The sequence below is a fragment of the Perna viridis genome, chromosome 10 (assembly GCF_037379345.1).
Source record: "Perna viridis isolate PV_CMFRI_1.1 ecotype Kerala chromosome 10, ASM3737934v1, whole genome shotgun sequence".
Classification (NCBI taxonomy): Eukaryota; Metazoa; Mollusca; class Bivalvia; order Mytilida; family Mytilidae; genus Perna; species Perna viridis.
Genome location: NC_142454.1, coordinates 40,608,477 through 40,628,214, shown reverse-complemented (window position 1 = coordinate 40,628,214; position 19,738 = coordinate 40,608,477). Strand labels below are relative to the sequence as shown.

At 31.8% G+C, this 19,738-nt stretch overlaps 1 protein-coding gene across 1 annotated transcript; it reads right to left on the bottom strand.

Moving 5' to 3' along the window:
- Nucleotides 1-7,307: 7,307 nt before the first annotated feature.
- On the bottom strand, nt 7,308-15,531 carry LOC148605777 (uncharacterized). The gene is made up of 3 exons (XM_088548143.1): nt 15,388-15,531; nt 7,841-9,980; nt 7,308-7,369 (listed from the first exon to the last, which is right to left on the bottom strand). Coding segments are annotated over exons 2-3 (633 nt in total). The 5' UTR covers nt 8,473-9,980; nt 15,388-15,531; the 3' UTR covers nt 7,308-7,368.
- Between the last annotated feature and the right edge of the window lie 4,207 nt (nt 15,532-19,738).

Here is a 19,738-nt window from a genome sequence, read left to right as displayed (position 1 = left end):
CAGATACTGAAATATAAACATCATATGTAGGAGAAGATTCACAGGTAAGGTAAATTTATGATAATAAACTAAAGATCGTCTCTTTTATCATAAATCTTAGTGTTGAGATGACCACTGTTATCAGAATTGAGTTGTAGGTCCACAAATGATGCAGAACAAGCTATTTGTGTAGTCACCTTTATCTCGGGCTCTGGTTGATACATTGAAGTTAACCACTTATCAAAAGAAGAGTTGTTGGCGGACAATACATCATCAATATATCTGTATGTAAATTTAAAGGATTTAGCAACTTTTTAATTTTATACTTTATGAGATTCTGAAGAATTCCACGTCTGGTATGAATGAAAAAACAAATCTGCTAGGAATGGAGTTATTGCCTATTGGAGTGTCAACTTGCTGTTGAAAAAAAAACTCCTCCAAATGTGACAAATATGTTATCAATGTGGAAATCAAACATATCGCAAACCTATTATTATTATTTTTTTTTTTTTTGTAACCCACTTTTCTCTTCTGCGATGTTTAAGAAAATATAAAAACATCATTTTTGAAACAGCAAACAATTAACGAATAACGAATAAGTCTCTTCAAACGAGATTTTTATTTTCATTTCATCGTGTGGTGTAGTAGTGTAAAGAGTTAAGAAGTCAAAAGTTTGGAGAGAACTAGTTTCCGAATATGAAAGTGATAGAGAAAGATCTTTCAGTAAATCAGAAGTTGTTCTACACTCGAAATGAGTACAACGACACTTTTAAATAAATGTATAGAGTTATAAGTAATTTACACCGATTTTGTGATATTTAAAGCAATGTTTGTATATGACGTCATAGTCATATAAACAATAAACTTCCATGAAAAGATTGACCAATGAAACCCAACTAACATGAAGAGGAGACGCGTTTTAACCAAAATCAAAAGAAAAACAAACAAAAACACAAAAAACACAAAACAATAGTAACAACAGAAAAGGAACAAAAAATAATAAGATAAACATCACATATCCTCCTGCTGTAACACGTAGCTTTTCATATTTCACTGTTCAAAACAACGCGCTTAAACTAATATGGAATATGTTACCAAGTAATATGTTAAAATTAAAATATGCTGTTAGATTTACAAGTAATATATCAAAATATCTATAACAATTTAAGTCGTTAATTAAATCTGAAACTGAAAACAAATGATGTTAATGAAATCAGTTCCGCCATTAATCTTCCATGTTTCAGTATAAAGTATCACAGTTATTCAGGAATGGTCATACACATGATATTTTGTTAAAGATGAGTCAACTTTGGTTGGTACTTTTAGTCGCTTTATTTTCAACTGGTACGTAGCGCAACATCGCACTCTATTGGTATATGGATAGGTATAAAAAATACACTTAAATTTCTACATTTAAGGAGGTAGATTTAAGGTAAGGGATAAAAAAAAATTAAAAAAATAATAGAACGTTTGTATTCAGGCTCTTTATATCAATCTCATGTTAGCATCAGGTAATTTGGATTGATTTCATCCTGTTTCAAATAAAAGCTTGAACGGCATTTGTAAAATTGATTATGATACAAACAAATTACTGATTTCACGAGTTATACCCCTTACCCAACCTCTACCTCCTTAAAGGTTAAGATTTTGGCATTCTGTTTCGCTGAATCCCATTTTTATTGAAATAAAGATTCGGATTATTAATGAAAAGTTGAAAAGGGTGAATAATTAAGTTATTAAAAAAATTAAATGTAAATTATTTTAAAAATCGTCTGCTTCTAGATCTCAGTATTGTGTTCCTCATTATGTGTGACTTTTGAGACTTATTTTTGTTTGAATATTTTTTCAGCATGTCATTCTGACGACAAACAAAAAGATGTAAAACAAGATGACGAACTTAATGATAAGAGGTGGTACGAGGAAGATGACGAAGACGATGATGATGATGACGATGACGATTATGATGAATATAAACACAAAAAAGAACTCCAGAAAAAAATAGCCGCTTTGAAAAGGGACAAAGATGAAAGTGATGGAAGGCGCAAACACAAACACCATCACCATCATCATCACCATAGTCACCACAGGCACTTTAGTTCTGACGACAAAAAATGGTTAGTGTAGCTTTAGCTATTTCAATTTGGGATTGTTTGTATCTAGTTAGGAGGTAAGTGTGTATCAATTTCATAGCAATAAGAAGGTAAGTTATTGAGGCAGTCCGCATTCAAGGGGCGAACCTGACCTTTGAAGTATCCAAATTGTACAATAAGAAATTAAAAACTGGAAATTTGCTTTCCCAAATTATTTCTCTTCATAAAAATATCTTTAGTTTACCACTTCCCAATCACGTAATTGCGGATATAAATGCTTAATTGGATCATTTTGTGAATGCTTTTTGCATTAATATATATAGAAGATAATCAACTACTTTAAAACAAATCGGTATCACTCCTTTCCTTTATATAACAATCTCATTTTATGGCCATATTGTGACAATATTTTCACTGTGCCGTACTGTTTAAATATCTACATTTTATTTTTTTTGTTTCAATATTTATATTATAGCATATAACAATCATTTTTAAAAAGACATTTGAACTCGGAGTGGAATGTACTTAGTTAAGATATTTTCATTAAATGATTCTAACGAAAAAATAGTACTGATATTTCAAATTTCAATCTCGTGTAAGCATCAAAGTAACTTGGACTGATTACATTCCATTTCAAAGGAAAGTCTGAAACATACTGATTTCAAGAGTTATGTCCTTTAACCTAGTTCTACCTCCCTTAAAACATATGCAAAAACATACGTTGTAATTTTTTCTGTTCCACTGTCTGATAATGAATTTCAGCTTCATGTAATCTTTTCGGTTCACTGTAACAGACACGAAGGTTATTAGCTATATAATATTTTCAATCTAGAAAAAAATACAAAATAACAAAGGAGCTAAAAACGGATGACATACAAATAAAACATAAAAAATAGAAAGAGAACGATCTCATTGAAACCCGAAGGAGATTAACAAGGGATAAGTTGATATGGGATGATTATTTTCTATTGATGAGATTTATAGCGTACATATAGTTCCGGTCAAATTAAAAACTATAAACTCTTAAGTATCATTGTAACTTGATGACGTTTGATCTTCATGTAGTTACATTATTTTGCAGATCAGATTATTCCATCACTCTACAGAATCACCAAGACAAGAACAAAATAAAAAAAAAATTGAGATATATATTTTAATTTCATATTTTGGTCACACTTTGAACACAGACTTAGTGTATGATCGGCAGGCCTGTGCAGCGAAGTTGTGTTTTGTTGGGTATTTTTTTTCCCAGTTACTCATTTACTTTTGTTACTTTGCATGTATTATTTTGATTATTTTATTTCTTCGTTGTGTATGTCTGTTTTCCATCTTTGGTCTTTGTCCCTGGATTACATTCTTTTGATTTTGTTCCCTTGATTTCTCTTTTAAGAAGATTATTCAAACCTAAGTAGTTTGATGCAAAATTAAAAATAATATGAGACTTATAACTTATAACGAAATATTAAATCAGGAGTCTATTAAAGATCAGTTACATCGCTTTTTCTACTTTAATTGGGTGATTTTATATGCTTTAACGCCCATGGGCAGATGTGATGTGACATTTGGTTCTAAAGAATTTTGAAGCAACACAAGATAAATTATATATTTCATCTACTACACTTGCATCTGAATGGGATGAAATATCAAGTTGTTGAACGAATAAGAACATGTAAACGCCGAATATAAGAAGACACAAAACAATATTCCAGCCGACCAATATTACATTAAGAGCGTTATATTTTTATAGGTTTTGTTTTTGTTAGGGGTTTATACTATTGCACTCCGAAACAAAACAAAGCTTTGTCGAAATTAATAGATATGTTATCGTGATTAACCGGCATATAATCATTGTTTACCGACATATAATCGTAGTTAACCGATATATAGTCATGGCTTACCGACATATAATCATGGTTACCCAACATATAATCACAGTTAACCGACATATTATTCAAATTCAGTTAAAGTGCCCCAATAGGAACAGAAAAGCGGCCAGACATTTTGAACACTGAAAACAACTCAAATGCTTTAATTTCAATGAAACAAAGTTTGAATTGCAAGAAAACGCATAAGATAGCTCTTGACGGGTTGATTTATGTCCTGTACGAATTTTGAACATGCCCAGTGTATTTTGGTAGTGAATTACGTTACTTTTGGACACCCATGTTAAATAATAAAATAGTTTAATCATACATTTTTTCAAAACTGTGCTTCAAATGATATCATTCGATAGATCCACAATAAATTCACAACACGCAACAAATATTTCTTCAAAAATTGCTATCTTTTTTAAGATGCTGTATATTTTATAACATCTAATAAAAAAATGATAAAACAAAATTAAATTGAAAAAAAGTTAACTTTTTTATTCTTTGGAAACATAATTAGCAAAAGATGAAGACCAATTTAGCAACATATTTCCATTCATACATCTTTTAGGTGATATATAGAAAACAATTATGCATTCAAATCGAATTGGAATGTTTAAAATTGGCTTAACGGGAATGATCGACTTTGTAACGTAATTCACTTATAACAGTGTAATATATATTCCATGGCTTTCTCATGCTTTAATTGGAGCATATAACAAAATTGGAAGGTTAAGCACGAAAAACAACTAATTGCAATATTTTGGCAAGTAATATTGAAAAAAAATCTGTTAAGTTTGTCATTTGTGTATACGCCACATGAAGAAATATCGAAGTCTTCAGTGGCATGTAATGACACGATAAAGGTAACATTGGTTCGATCAATTGTTTAACATATTGAGATCAAAAATATTGCTGTATACTTTCAAAACATAAGATGTTTGATCAACGAGTAATCTTTTACCAGAAATTATTATAATGTCTAAAATCAAAATACACAGTTTATGAACATGTGAATTACGTTACAATATTGTGAATTACGTTACACCGTAATATATACCAATGCTTAATTTATATATCATACATAGCAATATACCATTGTCATAACATCTTACCAATACATGTATTCTCCGTTTCTAAATTAAATTAAACCGAAAATCAATAATATCTAAATAATTGCACTTAACAGAAATTAAGGACACTTACTAGAGGGAATGTTTCCCTCAGAAACACCTTAAAATTGTTCCCGTGTCACAACTTCCTTTCTAAAGATGTCCGTATGATAGGCGATGTCACTGATAATGATTTATAGTTAATTTGTTTCGAGAACAGTGTTTTTTATCCGTTTAAAAGAAAATTCACTGTAACGTAATCCATGGATTTGTACTTGACCAAGAATGTGAAAAAATATATAGCACCTGAAAAATCTGTTAAAGAGTCATTTATGACTGACATTGATGGGTTATAAATAAGAATATGGAAAGTTTGCTACCACCATTAAGAGATGCAAAAGACAGACACCGTAACGTAATTCACAATTAAATGCACATTTGGAAAAAATGATGAAAATCATTTTTTTTTTCGATAAAAACATTATCCTTTACGTGTGAATCATTCATTTTTATCTTGTTTATAATTTTATGGTATTTTTTCTCACATTGACTTACCGTATGTGTCAGTTACATTTGCATTACAGTTTCAGGAATATTGTAACGTAATACACTGTGTTTCATGGGACATCCGTATTTTATGGATTTTTTTAAAATCGTTTTCGATGTAAAAATAACTGTTAAAATTATGTTTTCTAGCCATTTTTCTTCCTAAAAAACCTATTGGGCGTTCTTCATTTGGAGTATTTTATATATTTCTATGTATTTCTTGAGGGTAACCCTAATTTGTGACAAAGGTTTCTTGTCGATTGAGTCTTAGATATTTATCGTTTTTGTTCAGTGAACAGGATCAATGTCTCGTAAACTATGTTATTTTACAATCTGGCATAACCCTGATAGTAATTTGAACCCAAAGCAATATCAGGAAATAGCTTTTTGTCTTTAAAAATAGCTTGTGACTACGAAAATTTGCTTTGGCGCACTTTAACTGAATTTGAGTGATATAATCATGGCTTACTCATATATTATGTACATGTTTTTAACCAACAATTGGAATTAAAGTGGAAACAAATTGCATCCGTTCTGGTCGACTACTCACTATACTCTTGTTATAATACCTAAATTATAGAAGGTCAATATTGGAATATTCATGGTGTTCAAGGTGCTCATCCGATACAAGGCTTGTTACGCATTGTTATATTTTTCACCTATGTGCTTTGTATTCCTTATAAATAGCTGAAAAATATAGGGAAAAAGACATATTATTTGTTCTGCGACAAATATGATCCAACAGGTAGGTTTCTTAAAGGTTATCTTTATTTCTGCAAGTAGAAAATATTTGTGCAAATGAAAATATACCAAACCAGGTACTGAAAATTTAATCAGGCATATTTGATAAAATTATTAGAAAAAGACCAATGGTGTATTCATAATAAGTTTAAGAGTTTATAGTAGAACTAAGCAATAATTTTAGTATTCATAGACACGGTAGAAACTAATAGTGAAACATAGCAATTCTAAACTTAAAAGACTTGATACCTCCAACATCATCATTTGAAAACATGCACCTTATGACCTCAAAATTAATATGGGTCAAAATCCGAAATAAGTAGTGAGCAATGGAAATATGTAATAAAAATTCTTTAAAGGTTTCAATAAATTCTATTCAATGTTGTAGGAGAAGTAACTTTTTCTTTGCTATATTTATATTCATGGCGTTAAGGGAAATTGTAATTTAGGCAGACAATACTATCATTTATGTTTTGTGTTAACATTCTTACTTATCTCTCGAGAATATATCATTTCATTAGGCAAAACAAGCACCAGTTTAGCAATTACGATCATTTGACAAAGTGCGAATGAGAACAAGATTGACTTTCTACTGCATTATACAACCGAAGAGAAGAACCCTTCCTGTACATATAGTCCAATTTTGGATGCGTCTTGATAGACTGTTAGGATTCATTCATAGTTTTGACTTGATGTATTTTGTCTTGTTTTTTCTTCACTGTGGAGTTCTATTGTTTTTTTTTTAATTGTGTTAAATTTATGAGTGACGATCTGAACATTATTGTTCTTCATTTGTATCGCTGTGCACACGTGAATGTTTATTATTATTATTATGTCATTGTTCTTCACATACCCTGTACTTAAAAGTATTTCTATTGCCCATTTTGTCCTTAGCATTCTTTTCCTTTCCTACATAAAAGCGTACTTTAAATTGTACTTCAATTTTAGCTGTGATTTATAAACTAAAAACATTTAAAAACAAACAAACTTTTATTGATAGTTGTTTCTGTCCGTACCTATTTACAAACCATATCTGTAAAGAAAATAAAAAGCTTAATGATAAAAAAAGTAATTACATGTAATTAAAATGTAATGTAATAATGTGGCTATATTTTCAAAACAATGAATATTCAAAACAAAATTACATGCATACATGCATCAGTGACTTTTCATATCCTTAAAATGTACAAATCCATAACTTAAAACTTTAATTTAAAGGTGCAACTGGTCCATGCTCCCAGTTTTTAGTGGAGTCCGAGTTGCTCATTTACTTTTTTTACTTTGTATGTATGATTTTAGTTACTTTATGTTCTTTGTTGTGTATGTCTGTTTTCCATGTCTGGTCTTTGTCCCTGGATTATGTTCTTTTGATTACCGCTATAATCTTGGTTCCCTTGATTACTCTTTTTAATATTTCTTTAATATTTCTTTACTAAATTTGAACGTAATGATTTAATTTGTTAATCAGCTATAATTGTTCATGCATGCCTTTCTTTTCACTCACCATTTCCTGCTGCTGGTACTACTGCTTTTACTACTGCTGGTATGTACAGTTTTGGGGGCAGGTTTTGGTGGCTTTTGTCCAAATTTGTAATTATAGTCATATTCATAGCTGAATTCATTATCGCGCTTTTTGTCGTCAAATATACCATCACGTTTCTTGTCATCAAATATTCCATCACGTTTCCTGTCGTCAAATATTCCGTCACGTTTTTTGTCGTCAAAAAATCCATCACGTTTCTTGTCGTCAAATATTCCGTCACGTTTTTTGTCGTCAAAAAATCCATCACGTTTCTTGTCATCAAATATTCCATCACGTTTCTTGTCATCCCATCCACCACATCCATCTCTCTTTTTGTCATCTCCACACCAACCACAGCCGTCACGTTTCTTGTCATCCCATCCACCACATCCATCTCTCTTTTTGTCATCTCCACACCAACCACAGCCATCACGTTTCTTATCATCGCCCCACCTACCGCATCCATCACGCTTTTTATCATCGCCATACCACCCACAGCCATCACGTTTGTCGTCATACAAACCGTCTCTTTGCACAAGACGTTTCATTAGTGATGCACTTTGAACATTTGCTGTAATATTTTTTTCAGATAACTTACAATGTAGAAAAAACATAAATATGTTGCAGTCTTTGAACTTTAAAACGGAGAAAGTATAGATTGTATGAAAAAAAAATAAAGTTTACCGTTGTGATCAGAAGTAAAGATTTGTTTCGATATAAGGCTTTTACTACATGAAAAGAAACCAATATGTGTTGTTAGTTTAACCTTTTCATCTATTCATATATATTTCTTACATGACGTGCTTCGTGGCTTTTTATGCCACAGCAAATTTTAAAAAGTGATAAACACATGACCAACATACCATGCAACTCATTGCCTGCGTCTTTAAAAAACATATATAAAGAAACTAGTCCTATTAAAATCGAAATAAATCATGGAAACTCCATGTTGTCATTGTTTTATCACGTGCTGGCCATTTATGTCGTTTTTAAACCCCTCGTTATCGCTCGGGGTAAAACGATGCGACATAAATGGCCAGCCCGTGGCAAAACGGTGATTAAATTGAGTTTGCCTGATTCATTTCATAAATTTACACGGTTTCTCTAAATGACCAAGTATATTTTGATCTATCGCTTTTACTATTGAACTTTTTCCTACTTCAAATATTGTCGTCCATTTATCGACAGAAAAGCCAATGAGTTCCCCTCTTACCTGCAATACATAGCAGAAGTAAAATTACTATCCACATTGAAGACATTGCTAGTTAGATGTTCATCAGTCTAGGTCAAAAACAATTGTGATTTAAAGTAGTCTATTTGGAGGTATTTATACATTTGAGCTACTGCGGTTTTGACAAGGGCTATTACTCGTCGAAACTGCCAACGTGTACATAATATAATGTGAAAACTTTTCCAACTAGATTTATAACTATAAACCGACGGTTATGTCAACTGACTATGACACAAAAAAATATGCTGACATTTGATTTGATAAAAACTATTCATTTTACAGACGCGCTATTGGTTTCATATTTGAAATATTTAAAAAAAAAATACATAACATAAGATATAACATAACCAAAAAAAAACATTAAAATACTGAATTTCTTTAATAACTATGGTTTGTTTTTCTATATGGTAAGCATATGCTAAAAGAACATCACCAAATCCCGGAAGAATGAAAACGAGTAAAGAATAATATGCATAAGATGCACAACATATGGATATAAACAAGATATCAATAGTGTTTTTAGCTTTGAACTTAGATCATGAATCTGAAAACATGGTAGGAAATGTATCTTTTGTAACAATCAAATGTTAAACAGTTTACTTACAAATCATCTTCATATAAGGATAATTGAGAAACGGAAAAAAAATTAAGTATCATAGTGAACTTTAGCGTTCTGTACCAATTTCACTTCTTTAACAGGTACTGATTCCTTTGGTGTGTATTCTGCTATCAATGTGGGCACAGAACGTTCTAATGGAGTATCAGCTGTTGGTCGTTTATTGTCTACATTGACTCCATAGTCATTCATAGATAAATTTGTCTTTGGAATAATTGTAGGTGATTCCATTTCATCAGTAATAGCACATACTGGTGTAACAGTCCTAACAGCTCCTTCAAAATTGGAAAATATATGTTGAGTGACTACTTCTGTACTGTAGATATATCAATAGAATATTTTTTACCTCTTTTGATTAATTTTGCCAGTAATATTTTTTGCCCATTCAATTCAAAATAATTCAAAAGTGCAATATTCGCCGATAGTGTATTCCGGTTCTCGCTCTTTTTATACATTGCCCGTTTAATATGATAGCTGCTCGAGCCAATATTAACCAACACTCGTGCAATAAACCTAAAATAAGATTATACTGTTTTGAATTTTTTAAAAAAATGCGAGAAAGCATATATTAAATATCTTAATTCAAAATTCGTATGCTATATATGTACGAAAAAAGCACTATTTACTACAATTGGTATTTGAAGAGAATTACGAAGAGTAACTTATAGAAATAACAATAATAGATAAAACTTTGTCAATGAAAGTAGATCAAATTCTTTCTGTAGGATTTGAAGAAGAAATAAAGACAAGAAATATTTTAAATAAATCAGATGGTTGATAAGGTATTCTACAAAGGTCAATTAACGATCATGTGTTTATGATGTATATTTTGATATTACAAATTATCAGTCTAAGAGTGATCAAGGGAACCAAAGTTATAGCGGTAATCAGAAGAATGCAATCTAGGCACAAAGACCAGACATGGAAAACAGACATACACAACAAAGAACATGAAGTAACTAAAATCATACATACAAAGTAACAAAAGCAAATTAGCAACTCGGACTCCACTGAAAACTGAAAGTATGGACCAGGTGCACCTATATATTAATATTAATAATTTAATATTGTTAATTCGGTAGATTAACCCAACAATAGTACCATGTATTTAGGATGATCGACATCCAAACAAAACGTTTAGAAACATACTAAAAATATACGAAATAGGAAGCCCATTACAGAACTTAAAAGTTTATCATATGCAAAACAAAAAATGAATCCTCCGAGATTAAGATAAAGAATCTAAGATATAATGGTACCAGTATCGTATTGCATATCCCTGAGCAGGTGTACGTCAAAACATGGATGCTATAAAAATATAGTGCATTTTCTTTTTGCCTCTCTACAAACTAATATTTTGTCAAAAGATATGAACAATGACTTATAAAATAGAGCAAACATCACATACTGTAAGATGAAGAACTTTTTTAAAAGAAAATCTAACAATGTTCCACTGAAAAGGTTGGTTTGGTGAGTGCAAAACGAAAGTGAAAGTAGGGAAAATGGATATTTATAGTTCGAGACTACTTTTCTGTCCGATCTTCGTGGACTCACCCTATTTTCTTTGCGGGAAATTATTTTTTCACATGTCCTTAGAAATGCTACATAAGTGAAAGTTTTATTGAATCAATTTACATATTTTTTAAAAAATCCTAAAAATATGCACTTCACTATAGAAGTCTATGGGAAAATTAATACGATACTGAGACCTAATGCATGACATGTAAGTAAGACTAACGGGCAATCATGAATATCTTCAGATAATGTGGATAACTTTAAAAGCCAATCACACTGGGACATAAACTTTTCTTCTGCAAATCTTCTAGCTAAGAATGACGAAACAATCAAATTAGATTATTAGAAAGAATATATTACATAACTATGGTAAGCAAGTCTCGTCACGTGACTACACGACTTCACAAGAATGGGTCCCAACCTATCATTCATATGCATGGAAATTTATCACTTACAAAGCGTTGAGTTAAGTATTAACAGCAAAACAAATATAGATAAAAATTAACAAACATCAATTTCTACATGATAAAAGTGTTAAGAATTGCAATGAATAGAAAGGGTAATCAAAGGAACCAAGGTTCTAGCGGTAATCCAAAGAACGCAATCCAGGGACAAAGACCAAGCATGGAAAATAGACATACACAACAAAGAACATAAAGTAACTAAAATAATACATACAAAGTAACAAAAGCAAATGAGCTACTCGGACTCCACTAAAAACTGTGAGCATGGACCGGGAGCACCGGTAGGATAAGCATCTTCTGCATTTCTAGAAACACCCGCCGAGTTGCTCATAAAAGTCAAGTCCGGGGTAGACGAAAGAGGAAAGGAAAACTATGACACGTTGAACAAATCAGTTTTCATGGCGCCGATGGATACACCGTAATGATCCACGAGTTCATGATGGCGACCATAAAACTAAATAGAAGAATTTTCATTGTAATTCAGAATTTTAAAATCCTGGAAGTAAACAAAAATATACAAAATCAGTCTTCGGATTTCAATACGTACTACATCGGAAATGCCGGTAAAAGGTAAACGAAACGAGAACGAGACTTAGGAACCATGTAAAAATGCATGAAGGAAGAGACTTAAATCTCAGCATAGATTGACAGACATGTAAGTGTTTTCTCTCATTCAATAGTAAATCAGCAGATGTGATACCATCAATTGAATATACTAGCCATTACTCACTTAACAAGATAATTATATATGTGACAAATATAACGTAACAAGAATATGTACATTGGCAAATATTTTTCACAAGAAAGTCATGTTAATAGAGCTTCACAAGAAATTCACGCGAACTTTGTCAAATTCGTCTGAAAATCATGTAAAATAATTTTGACTATGTACGTTGAATATGTCAAAGAGATAACAGCCCAACCGGGATTAAAATGTCCGCTCAAGGCTACTCATTGGTCTTCAATGAACGACTAGGTAACCCTTACACCACATGTCAAGCTGCAGCTGGCCCTAAAACATCATTATACATATTTACGTCGAAAGAGGTGCCCTATATTCTCAAGTAACATAAAAAAAAAGAAAGGTGAAAACGAAACAAGGCATATAGAGGCAAGATATTCCAAAGTTCATAATCCCCATTACAAAATTTATCAAACAATTGAACCAAATTATTCTTTAAAAAAGATTACGGTAACAAGACTTTTTATAGTTAATGTTGTCTTTTTAGTGTATTCGTCACTATCAATTCCCCTCTAATTAACAGTAAAATGAAACTTTCGCAAGATTCTTGTATTTTCTGAGAAGCTGGCTGCAGCGTCTAGAGCGAATTTCGAACCGAACGTCAGACGCTGTTCCTGAGCTTTTCAAAGTGGATACACATTAAACCAACGTACTGGGGAATTGATTCTAAACTATCTAACGTCTTCTTAAAACTTCTCATTGAAATAAGAAAAAAAGAATTGAAAAAAGAATAAAACAATTTTAACAAATAAAAAATGTGCTCTACAAGGTCTGATCTTAGTAATAATCATAGTTATCTTGTGTGATTTAAAGCAAAGGTCTGAAATTTAATCACAACCGATTTATGTAACTTTTTGTTGTTATATACAAATGGACTCTTTTGGGATGGAATGGACTAGAAAATAAGTACAGCGCTTCAAAACTAGTTGAGAATACGATGACGAGTAAATGATAATTATTTATAGAGTTTTATAGTTTTTGATAAATTGTAATATTGTTGTATTCACAGTTAATATACTGAAACATATGTTACAGTTAAACTCGTTAATTAAAACTGACACTGAAAAAAATTATTGTCAATAAAATCTCTACGACCGTTAATCCTCAGTGTTTTAGTATTTATAAAAGATCAGAGTTATGCTAGACTTAATACGAGCTGTTTGTTTAAAGATGAGTCCTCTATGGTTTGTGCTTTTCGCTGCTTTATTTGCGAGTGGTACGTAGTGCGAACACGCGTGTTATACTTGCAGCGATTTCAGGTTAGAGGACGTTTGAGGTAGACTTTGTTACAAATCAAGATTTCATGCAAACATTACCAATTCTAGGGAGCGTACGCTCGGTACACCTATCATCAGCGCCTGCAGTTATTTGTACAGACCTATAACTGATGCGATCTACGTTTTTCTCAAACAGATTTAAAGTTTGGAATTCTATTTCTCTGTATCCCGATTTTTAAAAATTAAAATGAAGAAAAGTTTTAATGAAAAGTTTGTTCGTTTGTTTCCGATAAATATCCGAGTTATTTTTAGTAATTTTAAGATAAATGTCCGGATTATTTTAGGGATTTTGACAACTATTTCCAAAAAACAATTCTTGATATGATAATTTTGTGTCTGTCGTTTTAATCTCAGAGTGTCATTCTATCAAAAAACGAGAAGATGTAAAACAAGATGATGAATTAAATGACAAAAGATGGTATGAGGAAGAAGACGAAGACGATGATGACGATGATGATGACGATTATGATGAATATAAACACAAGAAAGAACTCCAGAAAAAAATAGCCGCTTTAAAAAGGGACAAACGTGATGAACAGCGTAAACATCACCACCATCATCATCATCATAGTCACCACAGCCACTTTAGCTCTGGAGGTTCTGGGGAAGAAAAAGACAATGGTGAAAAGGAAGGGAAAGACAATGAAGGAAGTGGTGGTAAGGGCAAACATAAACACCATCACCACCACCATCACCATAGTCACCACAGACACTTCAGTTCTGGGGACAAAAAGTGGTAAGTGTAGTTTTCACCATTTAAACTCATAGTTAATGTATCTAGTACAGAACCTGAACAGCAAACAAAATAACTATGTAAGTAGCTGTCTTTGTAAGAATCATGCAAAATCTGAAAAATATGATACACCCCAAAAAAGGCTACATATTTTTATTTTTGTAATTAAGTTGCTTTCTGGGTCAATACTATGAAATGTGTAATTATTCATTCAAATCTGCCTGCTCTTAGGAGATAATCGACATTGAAAATACAGTAGATTCTATTGTATTTGAGCGCCATTTACAGAGTTATCTCCCTTAATTTTGAAATCTACAGTGCATTCTATATAAAATTTATCTCCTAAGAGCACGGGTTATATGAAAAACCACGTGTTTATTTCTGTTTACTATGACATTTCAAACAAAATATCAAAAGTAAAAATATGTAGGCTTTTTACCCATGAATCACATTTTGCATGATCCTTAGCTGCAGTGCTACTTAATATCTAGAAGGAAAGGGGTACTAGGTACAATACGACAACTTATTTTTAAACGTGTAACTACCCATAACTGTTCAGTATTATTCTAATTGTTAAAACTGACCGAGCTGTTCTATCGTAAGAAGTTTATAACCTAGCTCACCTGGGTCTTGGCTTTTGTTGTCAATAGCTATAGAATGAAAAGATGATGAACTTGTCTGGCATTGTTTCGTCCGAAAATGTCCCCTTCTTTGATGTTTATGTATTCCTAATATATTAGCAGCTTCCTTTTAACTGTGTGCATTATCCATATATTTTTTATAAAAGTAATCATTTACTCTTTTGTTTCAACAATTTGACAAAATTAACAACAGTTCAAAATAGGAGAGGTTCTGACCTTACCCTCGATCGACTGTCAAATAGACAGAAGATTAAGAGTAGTACTTAGCTAAATATATAAATTGGAGTGAAATGAGGTGAGAAATACTTACGTAAAACTCTGGACGTACTGATACATGTACATGTCCCTTTGGTATGGATCGAGTATTCTGTCCCTCTGTCACAACATATACTGGAATTACTAACCGTATTTTTCTTTCCCTAACGGATTAGCGCCGTTAAACTTTTATGGTTGTGTTGCATTTACTTGGCGGAAGTACTTACCGAGCCCGATAAGATATCAACTCGAAAAGGTCTAATACATTTTCTTATCGAATGCGTTTTATTTTCAACACATGACTTTTCTATTTCGTTTTATTATTTTGCAGATTATACTACCTGTCGATGGGTCTGCCCGGACATCATGGTTAACATAGTACGAATAAAAATTCAAGATATAGGGTTTTTTTTCTTACGAATTATGTTCATTGCTATACAATGTACTTTGAACATGGACTTTGGTGTATGATGCACGCAATTTGGTTTTACCATATCTTTAACACAAACAAAAATGGTCCGTAACAAGAGGCCCAAGAGTGCTTGAATGGCTCAACCGGAAGTCATTTCTTCGCCTTATGAATGTTACGAATCATTGTGATCAGTAATGAGATATTTCAGCGCCTGTCCAGGACGGTGTTTTTTTTATATATATACATGTATCTTCTTCATTTATGCACAAAGGTTTATTTCTTACAGTTTGTGTATTTTATCATTTACATTTGTTCAAATTAATACATGTCGGTTGTACAACGGTACGCATTAATAGATGGACTAGAAATATTTCAAGCATTTATTTCATTGGCTCATTTGAAAAGTAAGATGGTGTAGACATGTTAATGGGTAAAATGGGTAATTTTGTTTTTTGTTTTGTTTGTTTTTTGTTTTTTTGTGTGGACTTTTTCACCAATGTGGACTTAAAATTAGTCGAATATTTATTGCTTTGTCTGACTTTAAGGCTATATGATAGTAAGTACATGCTCTGTTTAATATACAATAGCTTGTTTGAACTGTGGTATCTTAAGCGGGAGATATGAGAAACTGAAATTTTGATACTAAGTTACTTTTTTACGATCATTTAGTAATTGTAACCCAAAACGAAAACATAAGTTGCCGGGTTGAACAGATATGTTGTATACAAAAGATTTTTGTAAAATATGAGTTTTACACTGACGTAATGCTGTAATAATAATAATAATAATAATAATAATAATAATACTTTATTTCTCGAGGGTAACACAGTTAGTAAATACACTAATATTCCGTGAGGCTCTAAAAAATACACGGATACAAAATTCAATAAAAAAAAATACACACTACCATAAAACCACACAAAAACATCAACTCTGTTTGCTGAGTAAATAGCATCTTAATCTGTTAAAAGATCTTTTGTAGAGTTGAGTTTTCGTTCTGGGAATAGATAAGTTGCATTTTGATGTGTTTCGTAATGAATAAGAGTTGTTCTTAGATATGTACTTGATCTTCTAAGAAAGAAACGACGGAGCTACATTTTTATATTTTTAAAAATCAGAACACATGGAGCATTTTGTTTCAATCTGGAACCTCTTTTTTATAGGGTAGGTATAATATTTTTAATTTTCGTGGAAAATTCTAACATGAATATAAGCTTTTCTTTTATTAATAATATAGAAAGTAGTGTGTTTATTCCATGGTGATTAATTAATTAATTAATTATAGTGTCGAATCTATGCAACATTTTTGAAAATTTCGGAAATCACACTTTTGGCATTTTTTGATATTTTTGTATTATGAAAATCGCCACAAGTCATCAAGAGAACCACATATGTATCAATTTTGATAATACTAAACAGGAAATACCAAATAAGCGTTTTTTTTTCTGAATTAAGTGTAAATACTCTATAGGGGTTTTGAATTAAAAGACAGACGCTAAAATTTCAGCAATTTTAGGTGGGGTAGGGGGTACATATTTTGCATTCAATTACTTCAGCTTTCTTAATACCATTAAAAAGGTACACGAGATCAACTATGAATATGTTTTGTTTACTCCTTTCTCAGTAGAATTTAGAAATTTACAGAGTGAAAATAATAACCACACATTTTGGATTTCTGTCTCAAAGTGGAATAAAAAATTTAAAAAAAAATACTCATGTGGTTCAGTTTTTTTGCAACAAATTGATTTGTACGTGGTTGGTATAAGGCCGCTTAAAAATCATACTGCAGTTGATGAATTGGGATCGGAGGTGCGCGGGGTTTTATCTCAGCCCACGTACTACATGCATGTACAACATTTATAACAAAATATAGAATTAAAAACTATCTCATGTTGCCAAATGTCTGCAGGTTTCTCTCCTGAGGATTGTTCCCCGATCAGGCCAATATGTTTGTAGATTCTTGATCCTGAAACAATATGCCTTTGTTTTGGAAAATAACGAAACATTTATGCAGCACATCTACATGATATGATTCAATCACTCTTCAAAAATGTATCAGATCATTGTTATTATTCCCATTTTGCTGCAAAGTGGGGTTATATATAGTGATAGTGTGTCCGTTCTTCCTTTTTTTCTTCTGTTACGCAGATGGGCCATCTCCTACTCATATACCATTGAATGGAATCTAATGAAATTGTCACAGGATCTTTATGACATTATCTCTTTGTGCACCTCCTTAGATTTTGATTCAAATGAACTTGTGTGTTTCACATAGCAAAACATGGACTGTGTCATTTATGAATATGGGAACATGGTGGGACCCATCTCTAACCCGTTACTCTACCTAAACCTCTGAATGGATTTCCATGAAACTTTTACAGATCTGTATTAAGTCTTTACCATTTTGACCTTATTTTTAGTATTTGATCTGAAGTTGTTCGAGGTTTCACATTTGTAAACATTTTCTTTATCATTTCCTGGCATGGGGGTACACATCTCTTATCCGTAACGCATTCTACACTGAATGGAATTTAATGAAACTTTCACAGTATCTTTATTACATATTATCATTATATACACTCCTTTTATATTTTGAGGGCTACAAGGTGTGTGCTATCAAATGGGGGAGTAGGGAGAATCAATTAAGTGAGCTTTGCCCACTTTTTTTCTAGCTTCTATAATGTGTAAAATGCGGCAGCGAGAATACAAATACAATCATTTAACACGTGGCCTGGGTTTCATAAAAAAAAAATCTCAATTAAGTTGAGAATTTCCTCAAGTCCTGTGTTTCGCTCAGAATTTCAATTTCAAGTGATCCGATCGGTCGAAATTTAAGTTGAGGAAGAATTTGAGGAAACACTCAATTTGCGATGTTTTCTAAAACCGGACCCATGAATTGCAATCTTTTTCACTTGCTCCCTAGCTGTTTCTTGTATGTGTCAATAGAAACTATTGCTTTATGTTTTTAAAGCCTCCATCATACATTCAAGAACTAATTCAATTTTACAAACCATCGAGGACTTTGGGATTAGGAGATAGATCTCTTTTCACGTCACTAACTATTCGTACGAAATCATACGGCGAAAGGAGATTTGACAGACCGAGCCGCTGCCTCCTAATGAAACCCCTTGTTAAATGATATGCGAGACATTTCTCACACTTTGGATATTTTTAAAAAGAAACTGAAATTAAACTCATCTTTGTAAGCAAGATTTCGTAGCTGTCTGAATTAATTTACTGTGCTTGATAAACATGTGATAACATTTAAATCTGTGGTTACAATGTGTTATTTGAGTACGCGACTTTTTTTTATATTTTATTGTTTTTTTTCTACATAATGTTTATTTTATTTGTTTCTATCTTTTTATATATTTTTTAAAAATTTTTAATTGGGTATTTTGTATTCGAAAATTATAAATGATTTTTATTCGGATTAATTATTGTTAGATATAACTAGAATTGTCAGCCCAAGGCCACCCATTGATCTTCAATGAACGACGAGGAAACCATCATACCACAGGGCAGGCTGTGATGACAGGTCATTTCATATAGTTCCAGACAGGGATAACATCTGCTAAATCAAGTACCCCGCCCATGACATGTACAAATATTGAGGATCATCAAAATGTATACCTTATGATATATTTTATCATATGAACCTATGTTCGAACAGAGACTATCATAATGTATTAACTTTATTTCCTGTTTTATTTCCTAATGCTTAATGAGACGATCACAAGAAAAAGTCCCGGGACATCATAGACCTGTAATTAAATTGAATTACAGGTCTATGATTCTATCTTTTGTTCATATTTGATATCACTCATCTGACAATAGGTCTCATCCGGTATTTTGCAAACGTATAATTTTTCTTTTGTTTGTTCATTTGGTGTAACCAATTGTAAATAATTAGTCGAATTCAATATTAGTATTAAAGAAAAATAGTGATTTTACAAAAGATGTTTGTAATTCGCGCTTTTTTCAACTCATTAAT

Coding starts and splice junctions, on each gene's coding strand:
- LOC148605777 (XM_088548143.1), bottom strand. CDS start 8,472: ATGTTTTTTCTACATTGTAAGTTATCTGAAAAAAATATTACAGCAAAT.